The 22,737-nt window shown below is 44.9% G+C and overlaps 1 protein-coding gene across 2 annotated transcripts; it reads right to left on the minus strand.

Moving 5' to 3' along the window:
- Nucleotides 1–2,556: 2,556 nt before the first annotated feature.
- On the minus strand, nt 2,557–22,340 carry TENT5C (terminal nucleotidyltransferase 5C). Of its 2 annotated transcripts, none has more exons than XM_012458860.3 (2): nt 22,261–22,340; nt 2,557–5,731 (listed from the first exon to the last, which is right to left on the minus strand). In XM_012458860.3, exon 2 carries the CDS (start codon nt 5,702–5,704, stop codon nt 4,529–4,531), a length of 1,176 nt encoding a protein of 391 aa, XP_012314283.2. In that variant the 5' UTR covers nt 5,705–5,731; nt 22,261–22,340; the 3' UTR covers nt 2,557–4,528. The 2 variants fall into 2 exon arrangements, with proteins under 2 accessions (XP_012314283.2, XP_064228722.1); XM_064372652.1 differs by lacking the exon at nt 22,261–22,340 and adding an exon at nt 21,045–21,061.
- Nucleotides 22,341–22,737: the final 397 nt, after the last annotated feature.

Here is a 22,737-nt window from a genome sequence, read left to right on the forward strand (position 1 = left end):
GTAACAAGAGCGAAACTCCATCTCAAAAAAAAGAAAAGAAAAGAAAAGAAAAAGAGCCCAAATATTAAGAGATTTACGGTCTCCAAGTTAACCACACAGGCCTCCCACCAAAGCAAGCATCTGTCGTTCAGAGAAGCATTCAAGGCTGATGTTGACAGGAGTATCTCTAGTCGATATGTTTCCTGAAACCTAAAATAAATTCATCATTGAGAGACAAATCAATGAGCATGAATCACAAGTTTTATTTCCATTTTAAATATACCTTTATTGCTCAAACTCAAAGCTTTATTTTATCAAGTTCTAACACATTTTGCATGGACAAGTGATTTCATCCGCATCAAGTAAGGTTAGTGATAGTGACCTTTACCAAAGAGGAAACCCCAGACCTCCTAGGGACTGCTAAGAAATTAACATTTCAAAGGCTATGTAAATGTAGAACACAAAGCTTTCAATTTAGTCTAATGGGCATCTATTCTTCATCTATATTTAGAAATAAGTTGCTGCCTTAGGAAAATTAGATTTTTATCCATTCAAATAAAATACCAGATAAGTTTAAAAAAAAAAAACGCCCACAGATCTATATTATTTAGCTACTTCCTCTTTAGTAGATGGTCATTTCACCTTCCTACGCAAACACACACGAGAATTTGCACCAACTCTCACTAGCCCAGGCAAAACTCCAAGCATTTTATTTAGCTTACACTTCAATTGTTTTTTTAAAAAGTGATAGGTAAACAAGATTTAGGCACTTGAACTCACACACACAGAGACACACACAGTCTTTTCCTGATCTTCACCTTAGAGGTTTCCACAAAGAATCCTGAAAAGTTGCCAGATCTTTTAAAACACCTCTCCTCAACACACACACCACCCCCACCCCTGACATGGTCCTCTGATTGTAACTGGTTGAATTGGAATATGTTCCAAAGTCAGCTGTGAAATTCTAGTCTCTGCAAGATTAAGGATATCAATCTAACCTTGGAAACCGGATCCTTACAGAATTCCCTGGCACAGAGCTCCAGTCAGACACCAAGGAAGGAACGGCCCCCGTAAGCATCAGGGTCTTGGGTAACTACTTTGCTCCCTAGAACATTTGAGCTAAGAATATAGCTGCATCCTAATCCAAGGCACCAATCGGTACCAGAAAGGAAGCTACAAAGGAGTTATTCCTAAAGTTAGGAAGTTGCTTTTGAGTGGCACCATTTCCCAAAGTCAACAATGCAGTACTAGTTAAAATCCTAATGTACCATAAAGGGGTTAGTGCAGAGGTGAAGCTGAAGAATCAGCAGATTCAGGGCTTTAACAATTGATTGATGTGTCACCACAAAACACAAGTTCATACACAGCTTGCTGTGACTCAAACCCCAGTGAAAATCAAACTGGAAAAAGCAAACTGAAATGCCAAACTACATCTGTACCATCTGTCATTAACTAAGCATCATCTTCCCTACCCAACTCAGCCCATCTGCCAGGTCCCCCAGGTGTGGGCCATGCCACATCCCGTAGGCATCCCATCAGGAACTCTGATTGGAAGGCGTTGGTAATAGAGTCCAGGTTCCAGCATTGAAATTACTGAATGAGGAAATACTCTGTGTCGGGCAAGGTAAGATTTAAAAAGGACACTAGAGCTCAAAGCCAGGAATCTAGTGCGTGTTTTTCTGCCAACATGAGGGGAATAGGTACTGTTTTCATCTCACTGATGCTCAACCTGACTCCAAGCAGCGGGCCAGAAGAACAGGCTGCAGACATGCTGAAAGCTTCAGAAAACAGTCAGAAATCAGAGCCCTGAAGCAAATAAGAGATGCTTAAGTTTAGATTAGAAGTTGCATGTGAACTTCAGTGCCCTCTGCCACTGCCAAGTTTCATGTTACTCAACACTCACGTGTGCACACGCACGTGCGCGCGTGCGCACACACACACACACACACACACACAAAGAACCACTGGACTCAGTACAAGTTCAGGGTACCTGGTGCTTATGTGAGCATTAGGAAAGGCAGGTTTCAGCTAGAATTTCCAGGCACTTGAAATTCAAGGTTACCTGGCCTATTCTGAGGCTGGCAAGAGGCTCATAGAGCAAGTAGAGACATCTCTAGCCTAGGAGTTGTGTTTTAAAAGTACAGCTTTGGTCAGTGCAGCTTTTTATCCTGATAGCTCTAGAACACAGGTCTATTTTCAAAGTACAAAAAGATCTGAGCTGACTAAAAAGGTCAGGTGAAGGTGCAATGGTGGCAAAGACTGGGGACTGGGTCTTTTTTGCAACTTCTGTGCCTCCTTTCATCCTCAGAAGAGGACTATTACCAGATAGGAAAAAAAACATAGCAGAGAGAACCCCAAGGACAAACTGGAAATTTAATTACTTGATGCGGATCTTATCTTCATCTGGTGCCTCATTACCCTGGTCCCCAAGCCTTCTAAGTAAAAGAAATACTGATTGCTGTTAGCAAGTGCTTATGTTGGCGGCTTCATCACGTTTCAAAGCTTTGGTTCAGCACATCTGTCATTTTTGTGCAAACACATGCCATTTGACCACAATGGCAGCTTTTTAAGGTCATGAATGACCAGATAGTTTTCAAATTTGGGATCACTCTTCACTGGGATTCACTCTTCATTGCCCCACTCTTAACACTGAAGCACCCTGGGTCCCCTCAGTTAGAACCAGCCTTGACTCAAAGCCGGTGAATTCAAATATAATGAAGGCTCACAGGGAAACAGGAGCCAATTACACTGCGTGGCCTCTAGTCACCTAATGTAGCATAACATAGATACCAACTAAGCCTTGAGTTTCAGTCACGTCTGATTAAGAGGACCAAGACATCACATTCCAGAATCAACCTGAAAAACACACTTTTAGAAAAAGGTAAACCACTCATTTTCTACTAAGCTCTTTTGCATTAAGATAACTTCATTGCTTAAAGCGAGGAGAAAACAATCACCCTGGGCTTTGGGTTTTTATAGCCAAAGAAGGGAAAAAAAAAAATCAGGAGCATAAATTTGACTGAATCACTTTAGACACCAAGCTGGCTGGCAATATTGAGTGTCTCTGCCCTAAAGTGATGCTTTCTAAGTGATCCCACAAAACATTTCAAAACACATAATCTCATCTAAACCTACTGGAAAAGGCCACAGAAGCCTAGAACTCTCTCATTTACTACGATTTCGACTAGAGATTAACACTGTTTTCCTTCTAAAGTGCAGAATATAAATGAGTCAAATCTACCAGAATAAGGAAGAGCATTCTCATTTACTCAGTTCTTCCCAAATATGCTGGAATGATTTCAAAGTGCCTTGGTAGCTCCAATGCACACAAGGCCAGACTTAATGCTAACCCCCTACCTTTCCCTTCACACACAGCAAGAAGACAGCAGGTTAGATTCTAAAGCAGTTCCACAGGTCACTCAGTTCTACTGAAATTCCTGAATTGAGTTGCTGTCAAACACACCTGGAGAAGGAAGTCACTATTTTTGAAAAAACAAGAAGAACACAAACAAAAAACAGCCAAAGTGCTCCAGAAGAACGGCTTTGTCATACTTGGAATGTGACCAAAATGGGTTTCCAATTAAAACATGGGAAGACCCTCATGTCAGTTACCACAATGACTCTGGACTCAGCGCAATCCTTAGTCTTAGGAAGAATAAGACAAAAGTCAGCCATGAAAGAGCTGATGAGGAGAAAAGAAAAAAAAAAAGGTGGAGAGCCATTTAATAAGAATTTCTTAAAGAAAAAAAAAGAACATTCATGTTTCCTACTATCAGCCCCTCCCACTACCACTACCACAATTCTACTTAAATATTATGTTCCACATTTTATTTTGTTTTCAAGTTACATTTCAAGAAAAGCTCATTTTTTTTTCCCCCCTCAGCAATTATCTTGCAATTCCTCAGGATAGTACAGCATGTAAACCATAAACCACTTTCAACCAGATTGAATTCTCCAGCTATTGGCTTTGGTTTATTGATGAATGACATTCTCAGCTCCGCTGACAGGGAATAAACATAAGCAATTTAGTCCCTTGAACAAAAACTAAGTCACAAGAGCACCCTCGTGTTTACCATTTTCTGCCTGACTAAAATTGATACAAGAGAAGAGATTATCAGCACAACTTTCATGTAACTGCTGAGAATCCCAAGTGAGGGCCAACACAGCCTATTCAGGGTTCGAGTGAGAAGCCACGTAGCTCAGCACTTCTCTTGCGTTGCCCAGACTCTCCCAATCTCAATTATTGCACAGAGCTCAATCCCCACATGCTAATGTATGGGATGTGACATGTTAGTGTCTATCTTGGAAAGATGTGGATAGGTCACGCTTCCTACAGCATTTTCCAACGTGGCACTGTAATACGGGTCCTTTTAGGGTTGGCTCATGATACACTGTAGACCCATTCCAATGGGTACACACACACACAAAAGCAGAATCAGAGCTGAGTTCCCCTTTAAAAGCCAAACACCTACATCTAGAAGGAGGCTCCCCTACCTGAGAGCCCTGGCCCTATGGGGGTTCCCACTGTGGAAACCCTCAGGTCTCAAGATTAGTTACAGGGCAGCCAGGTAGGGTAAGGTTGGCTGTAGGTAACTGGAGGATGGGCAACGTAGTAGTTGCTGAAGTTGCCATCACTGACATAAGGAGCCGGCTGGTAGTAACAGGTGACGTTGGTGGCACTGGGGATGATGTTTTGTTCCGCCAGCACACGCAAGGCCAGGAGGGAGATGAGGTTCAGGGTCTGCCTGCGTTCATGCCCCATGAGACACACGGTGCTCTCGTTCACCACCCTGCGAAGGATCATGAGGTAGTCGTACTTGCTTCTCTCTTCTTCGGCAAAGTGGTTTTGAAGGTAGGTCTCCAGCTTCCTTTGCTGTTCAAGTATGTCCGGGAAGTCGATGAAGAATCTGGAGCACATGTAGCGCTCTAGAGTTTTGATTTCTTCCTGGTCTGTGGGTCTGAAGTCCCGCACAAGAAGGTTGCTGTACTTGAGAAGTCCCCCGCCTCTGATTTCTTCTGGGTTCTTGGTGGCGATCAGTCTGTTCTGCAGATGGTCAAAAGCTTCCTCAAAGTCCCCGTACATGCTCTCCCCAATCACGGTGGGGTGGAATTGCTCAGAGATGGGGTTATTGGAACAGTCATAGAAGAAAAGCAAAGAATCCAGGATGATTTGGAAAGAATCCACACTGAACTCAAACTGACGCCGAATGGAGTCGACAAACTTGAGCTCCACGTTCTTCCCGTTCTTGTTGGAGAGGGAGATCAGGCTCCAGCGGTCAGTGTCTGTGCAAACCTTCACTAGCTTCTGCACGTATGCCTCCTTCAGAGTGACTGGACTGATTTTAAGCTTGTTCACACCCTCTGGCAGGAAGTTCAGAAGGGAACACAGAACCACATCTCTAACCAGCTGAAATTCTGCCTCTGTTGGAAGAGCCACATGGAAGATGAGGTCCAGGTCTTTGCAGCCCAAGCCATTGTCTTTGACCAAAACGTGGCCAGCTGCAGAGCCATTCAGCCGGACGTCCTGCACTTTGATGCCTGCCTCCTCCAGCTGACTGCGGACGGTCTGGACGATGTCCTTCAGAGTCATCTCCAAGGTTGGAAAGTTGCCTCGTCCGTGGATAGGTACGACCTCGGTCAGGACCTCGTGCAGCCGGCTAACCTGATCCCAGTTGAGTACACTGAAGGACACGCAGTCCCTGGTACAGCTGCTCTCCTCTGCCATCTTCAGGGGATGTTCTGGCCGGGAAAACTGAAAGTGAGGGGTGAGAAACAGAGTTAGGATTTACTTCTACATGGCAAAGCAGCTCGAGGAACTCAGATATTGTTTAATCTCTGAACATCTTCCTGTAACACGGTGATAAACAGCCCCTGCTGCTCGGTGTTGCCGTGAGGACTAAATGAGTTAAATATGTAAAAAGCTGTCTCCACAGAGAAGGACAAAAACACACAAATGCATTCTATAATGCTTTAGATGACTTCATAGTTTTGCTTTGTTTGGGGTTTTGTCATTTTGCTTGTTTTTTTCTGGGTGGGGTGGAGCGTGCTGAAACGGAGTGTGCTTCAAATGTTCTAAAAACAGAACATTAGTGAACCATAAAGGACCACAGTTGAATTAGTTACTTCTCCAGCTTTTTGGCTCCCTAACCACATCTTGACCTGGTTGACACCTAGACTACAACGCTCACACAGAGAACACACAAAACACAACACACAACATACGACACACGCGCGCACACACACACACACACACACGACTTCCCTCACTTCACAAGATGATGGATTCTCAACTTTGGGCTACAACCTCACCAGTAAGTGGCAGGCCAACCCCTTCTCCTGGAATAAAGCATTTTCCCTAAGCAAAATTCCCATGTCCCTTTCATTTATGGGAGAGATTTCTGTCATCTGGGGTGGAACCAAAGAGTTGTTTTTATGACAAAATTTCTAGTCAACAAAGGGTTAGGGCACCTATGTAGTGGAACCACTCTTCCCAGCAAGGAAGCCTGACACAGGACATGGCCAGCTTCCTCAGGGCGTGTGCACCTTCAAGTATACTTTGAAAGTAGTACCTTTAAGCTACCCAAGGAGAATAAAGTTGGCGCAGATTACTGGGAGAAAAACACCACTTCATCTGCTAGGTCCACAGAGTTTCCCAAGTAATTTTCAGCTATGCTGTACTTATCAAAAAATAAAACACAATGGATCCCTGGAAATCCTAATATATAAAAACAAATACTCATATATTAAAAAGTCAAGGTGCCTATAGAGCCATGAGTTGAATATTTGCTAGATGGATATAAAACCCAAAACAAAGAGTCAAGGTGCTGGCCTCAGATTTCACTGTGAAGAGTTTTCCCACCCCTTCTGGCTTTCTGACTTGCTAGACACACACAAAACCCATCCCAATGACTTCTGCAGTTTCATTGTTTGGAAGCTGCTATGTTTGAATACCCATCGGCATGCATTCTCCTGGGGTTCCAACATGGATTTCTGGCCTGCACTGGTGCCAGGGATCCCCTATGGCTGTTACTTGGTTGTCAGGGCATTGCTGGGCACATGGAGATGAGCTCTTCAGGCACTCCCATCAAGAAGGGGGTGAGAATACAGGCATCAATACAAGGCACTGCGTGGTGTAGACAACTCTAGCAGTGGAAATAAAATGTAACATAAAAGTGGAAGAAAGGGTGTCCCTGATTGGGGTGAACAGAAAGACCACAGAGGAGTTCACTTATGGAGAGGGGACACAAGCCAGTGGAAAGACAGACAACACAGGCACTTGGTTGGGGCCGAGAGGCAGAAAGCAGTGGGCTGAGCATGTGATCACAGCAGGCTCTGCAGGACCAATCTGGGGATGAGTGCTCTAGTGTTCGCTACAGGGTACTCATGGAGGGGAAGACAAAAGTTTACAAGCCTCTAACAGCATGAAAAAGTCCTAGGCTATCTAGATCATCTTACAAAGCACTTCTGGGTTATGGATCCTAAGCGAAATCTGTGATGAATGATGTTTAATTGTGACGCATCTGGTTTCAAGGCAGTTTTGGGACACAGAGTTCTCTTTTTGCCATGCTCTCTAAACACTTAGCATTTCTTCGTGATCTCTCATGATTAGCACACAGTACATTTGTGTCCACTGTATGTGCCACACCAGCAATCCCCAACCTTTTTGGCATCAGGGACCAGTTTTGTGGAAGACAATTTTTCCATGGACTGTGGTGGTGGTGGGGGCGGGCGGTGAGAGTTGCAGGATGAGCCTGTTCCTGTTCCACCCTCAGATCATCAGGATTTAGTTAGAGTTTCATAATGAGGGCACAGCCTAGATCCCTCACATGCTCAGTCCACAATAGGCTTCACACTCCTATGAGCATCTAATGCGCTGCTGATCTGATGGGAGACGGAGCTCTGGTGGTAATGCTCGCTCACCTGCCACTCAGCTCCTGCTGTGCCATCCAGTTCCTAACAGGCCACGGACTGGTACTGGTTCGTGGTCTGGTGGTTGGGGACCCCTGAGCTACACAATTAAGTTCAAATAATTACATAAAGTTATGATGCTGTCTTTACTGTGACCAGAGCTAGACTATGATTTGGTGGCATGGGTTTTCTAGATTTCAGGTATGTTGGTCTACCTAAAGAAATACAACTTGCTTTCTACTGTGTATCACCTGTTGTGCTTTCAAGGCTAGTCTTTATGACACAGGCACGAGAAGTCACACAGCAACCAGAGACTGTAACACAATCAGTCCTTGAGACACAAGTAACAATTTTAAGAAAATCTCCAGGAAGAACCTCAATAATGTTACAGAGGAGAATAACTGTTGGAATAAATTTTGACTCAAGTCTTTTTTCCAGGAGTTGTTCAAAAAGACATCACATAGGATTAAAGTCAGGACTACACCTATGCTAGAACGCTGGTTCTGAGCATTAGAGGAGGGACATCTGAGACTAGTGACAATGTGGACACTACAAGTCTTTTTTTTGGTGGGGGTGGGTGGAAGTATCTAGGGTTGAGATTTTCATATATTTTAAAGTATGTGAACTTCTAGTAGATTCGAAGTTAGAATTTGTTTTAGAATTTGTAAGGTTCGTAGGAGAGGCAGAAATAGCCAGAAAATGTTATGAAAAATAGGAATGATATACACTAGCCTGTAATGGATATCACAAAACCATAATTATTGAAATAGCATGTTATTGGCCCAAAAACACAAATTGATACAACAACATTTTTTAAACCTAGAAATAAAATCAAATATTTAAAGGGATTTAGTATAGAACTGAAGGAGGCATTTCAGAATAGTAAAGTGAAGAAGGACATATCTGGATGGTTATCTAAATTATAAAAAAGAAGAAAAGGGGGCTCCCTATCTCATGCCAAACTACGATCTAGATTGGACAGATCAAAGACTAAACGTAAAAGCATGAAACTCTAAAAGTACTGGGGGGGGAAATGCATTTATATATACTTACACAGAGTGGGTAGTTTTGTTTTATAAGTCATACAAAACCTAATAGCCTAAAAAATGGCTATACTTGACTAGATAATCAAAAACACCATAAAGTCAGAGGGCAAAATTAGGAAAAATATTTGTAACATTAAGCAAAGTACTCACTTCCTTAACGAGTAAGGAGCTTCAACAAATCAGAAATACCAGAACCCCAACAGAGAAGGGGCAAAGGACACCAGCTACATCTCAGACACATAATACAGTTAACTGTACTTAAGAGAGAGGCAGATTAAAACCTCAACGTATCATTTTTATCTATCAAATGGGCAAAGATCAGTAAGTCTGATGTGTGGGAATCAGACACCTCTAGTATACTGCTTATGGGCTCTCTCTGGACACAAGACGCTTAATTTTAAGGATATATACTCTTTGACATAGAGATTCTACTTCTGGTATGTCACTTTGAATTTTATCCTACAGTATAGTTGCAAGTATACACAAAATATTCATTGTAGAATTATTTATAAAGCTATAAGTAGTATTCACCAATAGAAGATGGTTAAATGATCTGACGTGTATAAAACAGTATAGAAAAGCATGCAGTTGTTCAAAGAATGGTGGCTGTTCTTTCTGTATGACTGAAATGCTCATCAAGACTCATTAACAGAAAAACCAAATGCAAAACTGTTAAAGTCTACGCTTGTACAAGCATATAAAGTCTCTGGAAACATACACGAGCAGTAGTTTTAGCCTGTACCAAATACCACCTCTAGTTTGGAGGAAGTAGATCCAAAGTTAGAAGATGAAAACTTGTTTTGTGCCCTTTGAATTTGGAATCCATATATGTATTAGTTGAAGGAAAATTGAAACCTTATGATCCATGTCCTAAAGCTTTTCCCTTAGGAGCCTTCTATTCATCTGCTGCCTTATTTAACTTCAATTCCCTTTTTCCTTCCCATCCCTCCCTTCTACATTCTTCATTCCCACATGCGTGTGCCAAAATTAAATACACTTGGAAGCTTCATCTCCGAGCCATAAATGCTCATCTCTACAGATATAGGGATGAACTGAGGAAGAGAGACTTTCTTCTCTAGAATGCCTTTCAGTCAAGTTTCTACTCATATGTTTTTAAAAGAAGATGCTCGTTAAAAAAAACTCTCTAAATAATGCAAATTCATCCCCTCTCATCTCATTCTGTTAACAACAACAAAAAAATTCTGCTTCACAAAATTGCTACTTCTCATTTCAAACATGTAACTACCCTTGTGATACTGTTAAGTTGGTTCCTGGCTACAGTTACAAAAACTTCAACACTTTTTCATAAATACGATAAGCCTGTGGTTAGCATCTTCCATGCCGACTTCTTCTCATACATATATGAATACTGGAGCTAAATTCTGGGGGGAAAAGTCTGTGTAAACCACACTGTGGGACATGACAAACGCCAAGTCTATGGTGTAGTTTTTCACTCTCCCAATTTACCATGATTTACACATAGGGGAGCTTAAGCCATCGGAGACACAAATTTAGGCTGGGTTCATATTAAGTGCTTAGCTCATTAGAAGAGCATAACATAAGTCACTTGTGCCTAGTAGAAAGGGATTCTTCATTGTACCTCACTCATCCAATTTCAAATACCAAAAGTACATTTTTAAGTTACTTAGACAAACATTGGTATTACTAGAATAAACCCAAGTCATAGGCCCTCAGTTAGATAACACATCAGTGCTTAGTCCAACAGTTTTAGTTTTAATTAACCACGTTAAATCAACACTGAAATAATCCCCATATAAAAGAATCACGTGGGACACACATTCCCAATTCATGAAAGGCCCTGGTTAAAGGGAAATTCTAGTTAGCAGAATTAGCAAAATAGAGAACAAATTAATTTGAAGCCTAGTAAATTCAAACTAAAGTGAATTTCCCTTTTACTGTTTGAGAAATAGATCCATTGTATTTTGCACAGTAGAAGTGGGGAAAGGTAAAAACCAAAATTTTTTCCTACAGATTTGAGAATTAAGGGTCTATTTTTTGGCAAATCAAGATGACCAACTTTCTCCGGTACTTTTGAACTCCATTTTCTTCTGTTATCTAACTGCAGTAAAGGTATAATATAAGCGCACTGAAGGGGAAAAAAAGAGGTTTGCAGAGATGGCAGCAAAAGGGGAAAGGAAAAGGCGAACTAGGCCAGAAGGTTAAACCAGGGGTCCCCGAGAAAAAGTTTGAGGTCTAATCTAATCATTTCCCACTGTCCAGGGCAGAGCTGCTCAAGGCAGATTGGTCAGAAAATGTAGGTTTGAGCACTAAAAGGAAGGGGAAAAAAAACTATTTCTAGTCCTGCTTCTGGACTAGCCAATGAACTCCAGAAACACGATGAAAATGTGAGGGACCCAAGGTGGGCAAGCAGGAGAGGCAGATGCACCAGCTGGAGGGGGAGGGAACTGTAAGCATTTATTACACTTGCACACAGGTCTTCGGTCAAAGCAACATTAATTCTTATTTTGTGCCTGGCATTAGATGTAGAAACCATCCACAGGGTTCTTGGTATGTGTGGAGACATGCTTCTATCAAGTTAAGGACTGAATATATTTAAGTCTAGGTCTGTGATCTTTAACATGAAAACTATGGAAGTGATTGTCGGGAAAATGCTGAGGCTTGAACTAAGGCTATTGAGGGCTCTCAGCAGTCCAGAGGCCACTAAGCATTACCTTCTAATGAACCTTCTGTGGGTTTATGAATAACAAAAGAAAATCAAACACACTTCAGCATTCCTTTGGTAACAAATTCTCTTTCACTGTTTCTGGATGTTACCTCAAACATGCGGTTCTTCCCAGTAAAACTTTCTTATCCAGGGTAAGAGCTGGAATCTTGGCCAATGGACCAAGCTTGGTGACAGACTCCAAGAGAAGTGTGTACATGGAACAAAGACACCTGCCAGCCCTGGCTCCTGGCCAACAGGGGACCCGTGCACCTGTGGCTCTTCCCACACATCTTCCACACAAAATCCTCCCCTGTGTACAAGAGGGCACTTGAGACAAAAAGACAGCATTCCATTACATATGAAAACCTAGGGAATTTAAGCAGAAGTAAAAGTGGTGGCAATACACTTCATACTATCCTATCCCACTTCTTCCCTTAGCAAGATGAGTGAATTAGAACCACAACTCTGAGATTATTTCTTATTTGCTTGTGAAATGAAGGGTGTAGAGGTGTGTGTTGGAGCAAGTGAAATAGTACCTAGTATGAGCCCCTTCACATCAATTTCCATCTAATCCTCACACTCTAACGAAGCTACGAAAGTGCCTTTCTCATAAGTTAAGTTTTAAGGTTCAGAAAAAATTGCGCGAACTGACCTCAGGTCTTCAAATGCGGGACTAGTGTCTTAAGTCTGGGGACCGGTGACCCCTCCACCAAGTTCAAGATCTGCCACATCGCTGGGAGGTGGAGAGCGACAAGCACATGTCACAACCCACACACGTGCACTGGGCTCACCAGTTCTTGCAGCTACTAAAGTGATCTTTTCTAAAATAGATGTTACTGGTCCTCCCAAAAAAGGACAAAGCAACCTTCTGTTCACTATGTAATCGTGAGACCTCATCTTTCCATTGCCCCCTGTCCCCACCAGATATATCGTAGGTAACAGAAAGCTGGAGTCAGCCTTTACTCTCTGCTTTTGTGCAGATTCCAGTTAAGCAAAAGGTGTCAGGTGGCTTAGAGGAGCCCTGCGGAGAGACACCAAGGAAGATAATGGATTGCCACAGTGTATGGGAAATCCCACTTCTCAGTCGGGGTGCACATCCATAGTTTCATAGCATGAATGTCTAGTTCTGCCCACATCCTTTCCCTGGCAGGTACTAATACATGCAGAGCCCTCCAAGTGCTCTTCATACAGCAGCAGCCAAGGCCATGGCCAGGAGACACCAAATGTGACTAGATGTTTAGCCAGTACCCTAATGAGCCCCCAAACTATTTTACAACATCACAAGTAAGCAGAAAAACAGTGTTTTCAGGGCTGTATCTGGATCAATCACTTGATTCCTGTAACAACCCTATAAAAGAGATACCATTCCCCCCAAACCCCCATAGGAAAACTGGAGAACAAAGAGTATGTAAAAATTGCAGACAGTCTAAGGATGCACTGCTGGTGAGTAGCAGAAATGGAATTTAAGAGTCTTCCTAAAAGGTGGATAGCTTTGGTGGGCGGGAGCTTGAAGAAGAGCTGGTTGAGCTTAGGTGGTCACGGGAAGGCGATGGCAATTAAGTAGAAAGAAAAGGAAGGAAGGTATAACGATTTTTTAAAAAATAAGATGGCAGGAAAGAAGTTTGGTTAGACTGAGTGAGGTAAGGCCAGATGGCAAATGCTGAGAGCGAGGGAGAGGGATTTAGAACTGAAGTATCTAACAATTGTCAGCACAGAAACTCCAAGCTGCAGCCAGCAGAACTGAACATGATTAAGTGTAGAAATGCTAATCATTATGCTAATATTTGTTTTAAAGGAACAACAGCTAGGAGATGAAGGTCTAGGGTCCTAACTTTCCAGGGAGCTCCAAGATGCTGGCTAAGTTGCAGAGCAGTGGTTTTAGAGAAACCAAGTCTAGGAGAGAGAGAACCCAAGAGTGGAAGGTGCTGGGACAGTCAGCTTGCTGAACTACTAATAAGAGGAAAAATTAGTGGCCCAAGAAGGAGATTGTTAGGAATGGGCTGTCCTGATCCAGAAAACTAGGGCATGCTGGTTTTTTTGCTCATGGACTAAAGGAACAATTACTGAGACTCGCTCTTATGGCTCGGAGATCAGAGTGTTGATAGGCTGATGAAGCAACAGAACAGGACACTTGTTACAGTCAAGACAGCAACCTTCTGAGATCAAAGAAGCCAGTAACCCAACTGGAGCTACAGAGAAATGGTTGATAAATTTGCAGGGAGTGACCAGGACTTAAAGGGCTAGCCCAGAAAGGAGAGCTGGAACAAAACTGAAAGCAGAAAGTCTGGAGGCGACACAGGACCTCATGAATGCGGAGCCTCAGACTGGACACCTGTCACTTCTCCCACCTGCATGTTGTTTGACCCTTGAGATTCTTTCACCCATAAGAAAAGAGCCAGCTACTTTGAACGAACATAGACCTTGGTCATTTTGCTTGGCATGTGCAGAAAGGAGAAAAACTAGGCTTAACATGAATATGGTCTTCTGAAAAAAAAAAAATATCCTCCCTTACTCCTTGAATTCCTAGGGAGGATGAAGGCCAGAAGTTATCTAGGAAGGGTTTGGGGGGAGCCTGAGGAAGCCTTTTGTCTGCCGGCTCTTCCCTAGGGCCAGACCCCCCAACTAGGGGGCACATTCTGGAGACTCCTCCACAGCCCCAAACACATGGAAGTTACAGATAACAGCCACTCGAGTGTTTCATGTATACGGAATAGGAGCTTAGATTATGAATGGCCTGAAGCAATAACACCAGATAAAATAATGCTTTACTTTTTAAAAGGCCAATAAAATATATCCTATGCTCACTATTTTTCCAAGATGTTATTTTCACAGTTGCCCACTTAAATGCCCACATCACATTCTACCTGAGTTCAGAGAAGTAACTGCCCCAGACCACAGAGCTGTGCCCAGAGAAAACACGTCTAAGTCAGTGACACCCTGAACCCCACAGTAGGTCTTTTCTCACTCTCAGCTCCATCGCGTTCAGCCAGAGTCTCATTCTATTTTCTCAAGGTTATCATCATCCTCCAGCCACTTACCAATGATGTTTACTAGAGTCAAAAAATTTGGTTAGAGTCCCATAGCAACTGGGACGCAGCATGAGCTGTGGAAAGCAGCCCTGGACTGAAACCCAGGCAGGCCATAGAAGCAGGCTGTGATCTCGGCTGTTAGGGTCTAAGGGGCCTCCATAAATTCCCACTTTCCACTGAGAAGTGAGAAGCCAACACACAGTCTGAATGGTTATCACTGGGCTCCATCCACAGACACCCACACAACGACAACTCCAAACAGAAAGCTCTTTCAAACCATTGAAAATAGGATGCTTAAGCAAGTGTGGGTGGAGAGATAAGGCTGGAAGAACGAATGCTGCGGCTGCAAAACAGCAAACAGAATCAAAACATTGGCCCAGATATGACAACAGGGATGCCGCACAAGTTCCAGTGTTGAAAGGAATACTCTGACGTGGTTGCAAATGGAAATATTAACAAGGTCGGGACACAGACTTCTTCAGATGAAAGCTGGGCATAAAAGCCTTGATTTTTTTCCAAAGTGTCAGCATTAAGTGTTACACATATAACTTGAAATGGAAATAATCCCTGCTGCTACTTGGTAACCACCTCCCCACCATCAAATGCTTCTTTCTAAATCAGAGGTGTTCCTAGTCTGAATTCATTTAAAGAGCTCCCAGAAGAGAACCTGCCTTTCTCTTTTAGAGATTGCGTAGACTGAGAAAAATGAGAATGATTCCTAAGGAGGAGACTGCTTACTGTAAGAACGACTCCGTTTACACACAATCCACAGGGTTTAAGAGCTGACAGCCTCTGGGTTTCATCAAAGGCTGCTTCTACAGGCGACTTTACCATCTAACTCTTCAGCCTAGAGCTTTAAACAGTTGTCCAAAATGAAGATCTCAGTCAGCTAAAAGTCCTGTCTAATCACTAGCAGTTTCCCTGACTGGGCCTTATCAGGAAAGGGACAAGCAACTGTTAGTTCCTTAAATGCCACCCTTATCATACATTAGACACATAAACACACCCCATTCACAAGGGTCTAAGTGTGAGCAGACCTCCATTGCAGAGCAGATGCTAACTACGTGCACAGTTCCGTCCAGGTTTTTGTTTTGTATGGGTGAGGAGTTAGCGTTCAAGTTGCAGGTTGCAGACCTCCTCCCCATGTTTAGCATTTATCAAGTAATTAATGTGCTGTCACTAGACAGCTCAAACACCTTTGACTTGAAAGTGACTTCCTCTTGCAATTTCACTCAAATTTTAATTGTTAATAAAATTTAATTGCTGATAAACTGAGTCCTGGTCCCCTGCCAGTCTCAGAAGATTTTATCAGCAGTTCCTTGAAATTCTATTGCCTTATTATTATTCTCTAAGAAACCATAAGAAAACAAAATAATGAGCACCGGGCTAGGAATCAAACACCACATGTTTTAGCGTCAAGTCTGACGCACACGGTGAATGATTGTCAGTAAGTTAGCCGTAACTGACTTTCCTTTCACTCTTTCAAAATGTGCATGCCTGTGTTTTAAGCACTGCTCCATAGCTTGTGATACACCGGAAAGAAAGAGACAAAGATCCCTACCGCTGTAGAGCTTATATCCCGCTTCATATTCTCCTTCTATAACTTTGGGTTGTTAACTCTTGCCTCCCACACGTGAAGAATGAGAATTTGAGAGTGAAACATTTTTGCTAGGGCTGTGCTTCCCAATACAGTAGGCACCGGTGTCAGTGCCAAAACACATCCTGGATACCAAAGGCACAATATGATAAAAGGAAAGTAAACTATCTCATTTAGATTTTTTATATTGATTATATATTTTATATTGATTCTACTGATTACATATTGAAATAAAATTTGATATGGTAGATTAAATAGACTTATTTAAATGAATTTCACTCTTTTTTTGAGACAGGGTCTCACCCTATTGCCAAGGCTGGAGTGCAGTGGTGAGATCATGGCTCACTGCAGCCTTGATCTCCTGGGCTCAAGCAACTCCCGTGCCTCAGCCTCCTGAGTAGCTGGGATCACCATACCCAGTGGCACTGTTCACAATAGCAAAGACTTGGAACCAAGCCAAATGCCCATCAATGATAGACTGGATAAAGAAAATGTGGCACATATACACCACGGAATATTATGCAGCCATAAAAAGGATGAGTTCACGTCCTTAACAGGGACATGGATGAAGCTGGAAACCATCATTCTCAGCAAACTGACATGAGAACAGAAAAACCAGAACACTACATGTTCTCACTCGTTAAGTAGGAGTTGAACAATGAGAACACATGGACACAGGGAGGGGAACATCACATACCTGGGCCTGTGGGGCGGGGGAAGCTAGGGGAGTGATAGCATTAGGAGAAAAATCTAATGTAGATGGCAGGGTGATGGATGCAGCACATCACCATGGCACGTGTTTAACTATGTAACAAACCTGCATGTTCTGCACATGTACCCCAGAACTTAAAGTATAATTTAAAAAAAAATTTATACAGATGGGGTCTTGCAGTGTCATACAGGCTGGTCTTGAACTCCTAGGCTCAAGGGGTCCTCCTGCCTCAGCCTCCCAAAGTCCTGAGATTACAGGTGTGAGTCACTGCCCCTGACCAAATTTCACCTACTTCTACTCTTTAATGTGACTACTAGGAAGTTAATCATGTCTCTCATATTTTTACTGGAGCGCACTGATCTAATTTATTGTCCTTACGATAATGAAGAAGCTGAAGCCTAAAGAGGTAAAGGCTCTGCCAGGACCAGAGCCCAGATCTCCCCACAGCTAAAGTCAGACCCAGAAGCGGAGAGGAGGTAAAAAGATGACAAACAGCCTGGACACAGGAGATAGCAGCAGCGCTAGTTGTAGCTGAGCAGCTGTGGGCAAGCCTCCAGACACAGATCAGGCACTCGATAAGTGTACGCTTCATCTCTGCTTCTGATCAGTCCTCTTTCTGCTACCGCCGTACTGCGGTTATTCCACAGCAATGGCCATTGAAAGTGCCCAAGTCCACATAGCACTGGCTAGCTGTGGAGATCCAAATGCCCATCTCTACGACAAGCAGAGGGCAGCGATGGATGGAGTGTGTTTGGGGATCAGGGGAAGGCAGTCAGGCAAGGTGGAGGATTCCCTCTTCAATCCCCGTAAGGGCTAAGCAAGTTGAGAGGCTTATGGCAACACAAAAGGCTGTGGGCAGTTCCAGGTTCATGGGTAAGTTTCTTTCAAAGTGTTTTTATAGGAGGCTAAGTATGGTAACATTATGGGGCTTTGTGCTTATCCAATCAAAGATGAAAATTTAAGAACCAGAAAAGAAGGTAGAAGGCAGAACTGTGAGAAAGCACCAATGAAGCGAGGTGTGAAATGAGGGGATCCTTAGACAGGATGACGTCAGTCAGAAGCCTGTGGATTCAAAGTTTGGTGAGAAAGGAGTAGCATTCCTTTGTGCAGATATTTGAGTATGTGTTCTGTGAGGAAAAGAAAAGCAGTTAGGGAGACTCTGCAATGGGGGGGTTCAAGAGTAAAGAGTCAGAAAGGCATGGTCTTGAAGAGGAGCCCTGTGCACTTGGTTGGAGTTTCGGAGGCATGGGCTGTTGAACTGGCCAGAGGCAGGGAGGCGACGCACTCACTGCCCTCATCAAGTTGCTGTCTACGGGCCCCTAAACCAGGGCAGTGATGACAGTGGGAAACAATAAAAAAGAGAAACAATCAGCAGAACTAGCAACTGAGTGAACACAGAGAGAGAAAAGGCTGAGTGAGCCATGTGAGGCTGGTGTCAGGGAGGGTGGGAAGGATAGGAAGTGCTTAAGGCAGTGGGTCTGGAGCTCAGCTTGAGGAGTTTCAGCTGCTGGCCAATTAGCAGTCACTGGCCCTCTGCTCCAAACCTATACCCCTGTGGCCTCTACTTAAAAGAGCACTCCGCCACCGGCCTGCCTGCCTCCACCCACCAGAACACCCACTGCAAGTACGCCTCCCTCTTTGCGAGCCACCAAACACATATCCAAATGATAGAACACCTTCTGTGTGACAGGCCAGCTCTATAAGCAGGCACTGGGGAGTCAGCAGTGAGCACAGATCCCGCTTTCTGGTGCTCATATGCCAGTGGCTGAGACTAATGAGAGAAACAGGAGTGCCTCGAGTGCATGATAAAGCCAGCCCAGCTCCTCTCGCATCCAGAAGTCTTCCAGAGGCATTTCCAAACACCATTCCCTTGGCGTCCTCAGCACCTGCCCCTAACTACTGCCTAGGAAGCAATTAACTACTTGCTGACTCAATCCCAGTTATCCAAGAAATAAACAACACTCCATGCAGTTTTGTGACCAAGACTCCGAGACTTTCGTCTCAGGCTCTGAGACTAAAAAACATCCTACATGGAGAGAGTTGCTTGTTTCAGGAAATTCTCAAACAGTTCTAGAAGAGACTACAGGGGCCAGCTGTAGAAAATCTGTTAATTCTAAGCAATTCTTAAGGCTTCCTTATCTAGTTGGGCTATATAAAGATGCTTCCCCTCAACTATTTGAATTCCAAATATAAGTCTCTTTATAATGCCTGCAGTGAAAGGGTAAAAATGTTTGAGACCTTATGACCTGAAAAGTTCACAAGAAATCAGCAGTACTAATGTACCCAAGCAGCTTTAAACACATAAACACTTCTCTAAACACAGAGGTGTCTGCTTCATTATAATACAATTTATGCCAATTTAATGTACTATAGTCAAAACACCAAGATGGCAGTGAGCATTTTCCTACAGTGCCTTGTTTACCTCAATGACAACACAAAAAAGCAACAGACCTTATCTAACCAGAGTAATGTTTTATCCCAAGTAACCTCACATTGCACATTACTCCTCCTTAACTCCTAAACACACACACATGCACACAAAATAGCAGATACACCCAGCGACAGGTGTGAGACCAAGAAACCCCAAAACACATGTTTAGCTTCTCATGAAACTGGTTTTGGGCTTCTACGACTTCTCTCTGTAATGGAAAAACAAAACAAAACAAAACATTCAACTCATCCACCAAGAGCGCTTGGGCTGCCATTTTTTAGTAAGTAACACCATGAACACAACGTATCAGAGACAAAAGATGAAAACAAGGTACTATGTACTTGAGCAATTAAAAAAAAAAGTTTTTCCTTTAATGGAGTTTAAAAAATTACTATCAAATGTGTCTGGTGGTACTGTGAGAATAAGGGCACTACAGTCCACTTTTAAGTTATCTTTATTGCTGCGCTGTTCCTCGGACTTTCAGAAGTCTGAGGAATTCTCTGTTCTCTGACAGGTAGTACAAGATGTGCATAATCTGCCGGGGCCTTGAACACGGGTGATGTGGGCTGAATGTGTGCACTATGGGGAGACACGGCTGAGTAGGGGTGGGCCTCTGGAACTCGTGAGATTTCGGTGGCTACCTGTGTTCACGGAACAGAAGAAACCAGGTAGGGACAGCCACAGGTGCACAACTAAGTCATACTCACTCTGACAAGCAGGCCAAAGCCAAATCCTTTCCTTCAGAGTTACATGAATTTAATCCCTGGATACAAGGTAGGTATTGTGGAAAAAACAGCTTAAGGAATATGGCTGTTAGTTCTATGTGCTCACTAAAGATACTTATGAAATTAGAGACCTTTGTTTTGGTAACAATTTAGAAGCCTCCTGGCAGTTTTTTTTTTTAAAAACTTTGTTATGGGACCTCCCTCCCCCCCACATAGGTACCTGAACAATTATATACAATATAGCAAAATCTTCCTAAAAACTGTTTATTGAGCATATATGTACTCTAAAGCTATGGGTATACCTTAAGAAAAAAGTTTGTTATCTGAAATAAACTAAGCTTGACTCCAGAGATAATTTTGCATCTTCACAAACAAGAATGTCAAAGAACAGAACCTCTGCAGCCCAGCTCAGAGGTTTCCCTAAAAGACCAGAGAAAAGTCAGCATTCCCACTGCAGGGCCTAACGTGGCCAGTCTCACACTCTCAATAATACCTTTGGGGATTTAAGACAGTAAAATTCTGGGTAAGCTCTCCTACCACCCTTGCGGCTGCCCAATTTACTTCCTGCCTCACTTCCTTGCCAAGTTACGTCGAAAGGTTGCTGTCGCCAACAACGGTCACCCTCCTTCCTGCAAGCAGAGGGCAGCTGGGCCAGTTAGGAGTGTACTTTAGGCGGGTCTAATCACCCTAACTTTATTTCCTGGGCTGGTTCAGTCTCCTAACCCACCTACAAAGTATCCTGAAAACCAAGTTGTCACAATACAAGTAATTATACACATAGTATTTGTAAAAGTTTTCTTACTATAAGTGCATTTTAAGCACTTCATTTGTGTGCGCTTTATACCTCCGTAAGAAAACAAAAATGTTAAAAAGGAAGTAGGCCCCTACTTAATTAAGCCAGGGAACTGGCTAGAGCCCCGCAGAAGCCTACCTCTACCCTCCTTTTTGTCACCTCCGGACAAAAAGAGCCAAAGGGAAGGGAGCTGACTCTATCCCTCCCACAGGGTCCAGCCCTTGGCAGTGGGTTCTCCAGAAGCTCGCCAGGCATTCATTTCTCCAGGAGAGCGCCCTTGCTTGGAGGTAGCGCTGCTTGGTTTTCTCGCCCGCCGGCGTCGTGTTCAGGTGTGCAGGTTACCAACCTATATTCTTCAGATAAGTCACCCTCCTCCGACTCGCCTCCCACCCTGCTCCCTCCGGCCTCGCGACCGGTGCGAAGGGAGTCCCCGACCTGCGACACCGCCCGGGGCAGCCGCACCGCTATCCGTCCGAGTCGACCCACTCGCCGTGGCTTTTCACCTACGCGGTAGGCAAGTTTCATTTTCAAAAGGGGAGTTGGCAGGTTTCACAGACACCGCATTCCCGAGAAGTTTCCGAGAGACGCGCAGCGCACGAGTCACTTGCTTGGATCCCTTTGCGGCTCATGGTGTCCACAGTCGGATGAGTGCAGAAAAGTTACGGATCTCCGCCCTTCTCCTTAAAACCCGGGTCTTGGCAATAAGCCTAGGAAGCGCCCCTCCCCTCCCCAGCCAGACACCAGCCCGGGACCGCTGCGTCTCCAACTGCGCCTAGTGAAACCGCCGGATTGGAATTCGCACTCCGCTGGCCGGCGAAGGCGTGCGCGCCCGCGGGACTGCAAGTCAGGAAGGGAGGAGGGGGCGGGGGGCGCCGTCCCATCCAGGTGGGGGCGGAGGCGCCGATCGCTCACTCTTCGGACGCCCCGCCTGCGCCCGGCCGGCCGGCGCGCAGCCCGCGGGACGCGCGGAACACGAGCTCGCGGGAGTTTGCCGAGCCCCGGGTCTCCGCAAAGCTGTAGCTCCCTCTCGGAGCGTCTCGTCTGGCCCTCTGGGGCGGGGGTGTTAGGGGCGGGGGTCCTCGAGGGAGCGTGGGGGATAGGAGCCCCGGGTCTCCGGAAAGCTGTAGCTCCCTCTCGGAGCGTCTCGTCTGGCCCTCTGGGGCGGGGGTGTCAGGGGCGGGGGTCCTCCAGGGAGCGGCGGGGGATAGAAGCCCCGGGTCTCCGCACCTGCCCCCAGGCTGAGCAAAGCCCTGAGCACCGCCGGAAGGGGGCGGACCCCGCGGGAGAAGAGCTGGCGGCTCACGGGACAGCCGCCGCATCCCGGCACCTTTAGAGGAGGGGGTCGGGGACTCACCTGGGCGACGGAAGAGGAAGCGACAGAGGCAGGTCCTCGGCGTGGGCAGGCGCAACCTCTGCAGCCCCCAGGCAGTGGCACCGAGTGAGCCGCCCCACGGCCGCCCCCGGCGTTCTTATATGGCGGGCCACGCCTCCGTCCCCGCCTCCGAGCCGCCCTCCCGGGGGAGCCAGGGGCTGGGCGGGGCGGAGCCAGCGTCCTCGGGCCCTTCCGCCCGGCGCTGACGGCGGGGGCGGGGCGGACGCTGCCCTCTGATTGGCTCCTCGGGTGAATGGTTGCCGAGAGACGAGTAAATCCTCAGCGGCGGGAAGGGGCGGGGCACCGGGAGGCAGCACTGCGCAAGCGCAACAGAGGGGCCCGCGTCGACGCCCCCTTCACTTAGGAGTTAGTGGGACGCCTTTCTTTTTGCTTAGCACGCTCTTCTGCAATTCCTGCTGCATAACTCTCTCCCCCAGGCCTTTCCCGGCTCTGTCTGGC

The sequence above is a fragment of the Aotus nancymaae genome, unplaced genomic scaffold (assembly GCF_030222135.1).
Source record: "Aotus nancymaae isolate 86718 unplaced genomic scaffold, 86718_ANA_hifiasm-v0.15.2.pri h1tg000007l, whole genome shotgun sequence".
Classification (NCBI taxonomy): domain Eukaryota; kingdom Metazoa; phylum Chordata; class Mammalia; order Primates; family Aotidae; genus Aotus; species Aotus nancymaae.

Excerpts from the sequence above, each read along its gene's own strand:
- TENT5C (XM_012458860.3), bottom strand. The coding sequence starts at position 5,704 with ATGGCAGAGGAGAGCAGCTGTACCAGGGACTGCGTGTCCTTCAGTGTA.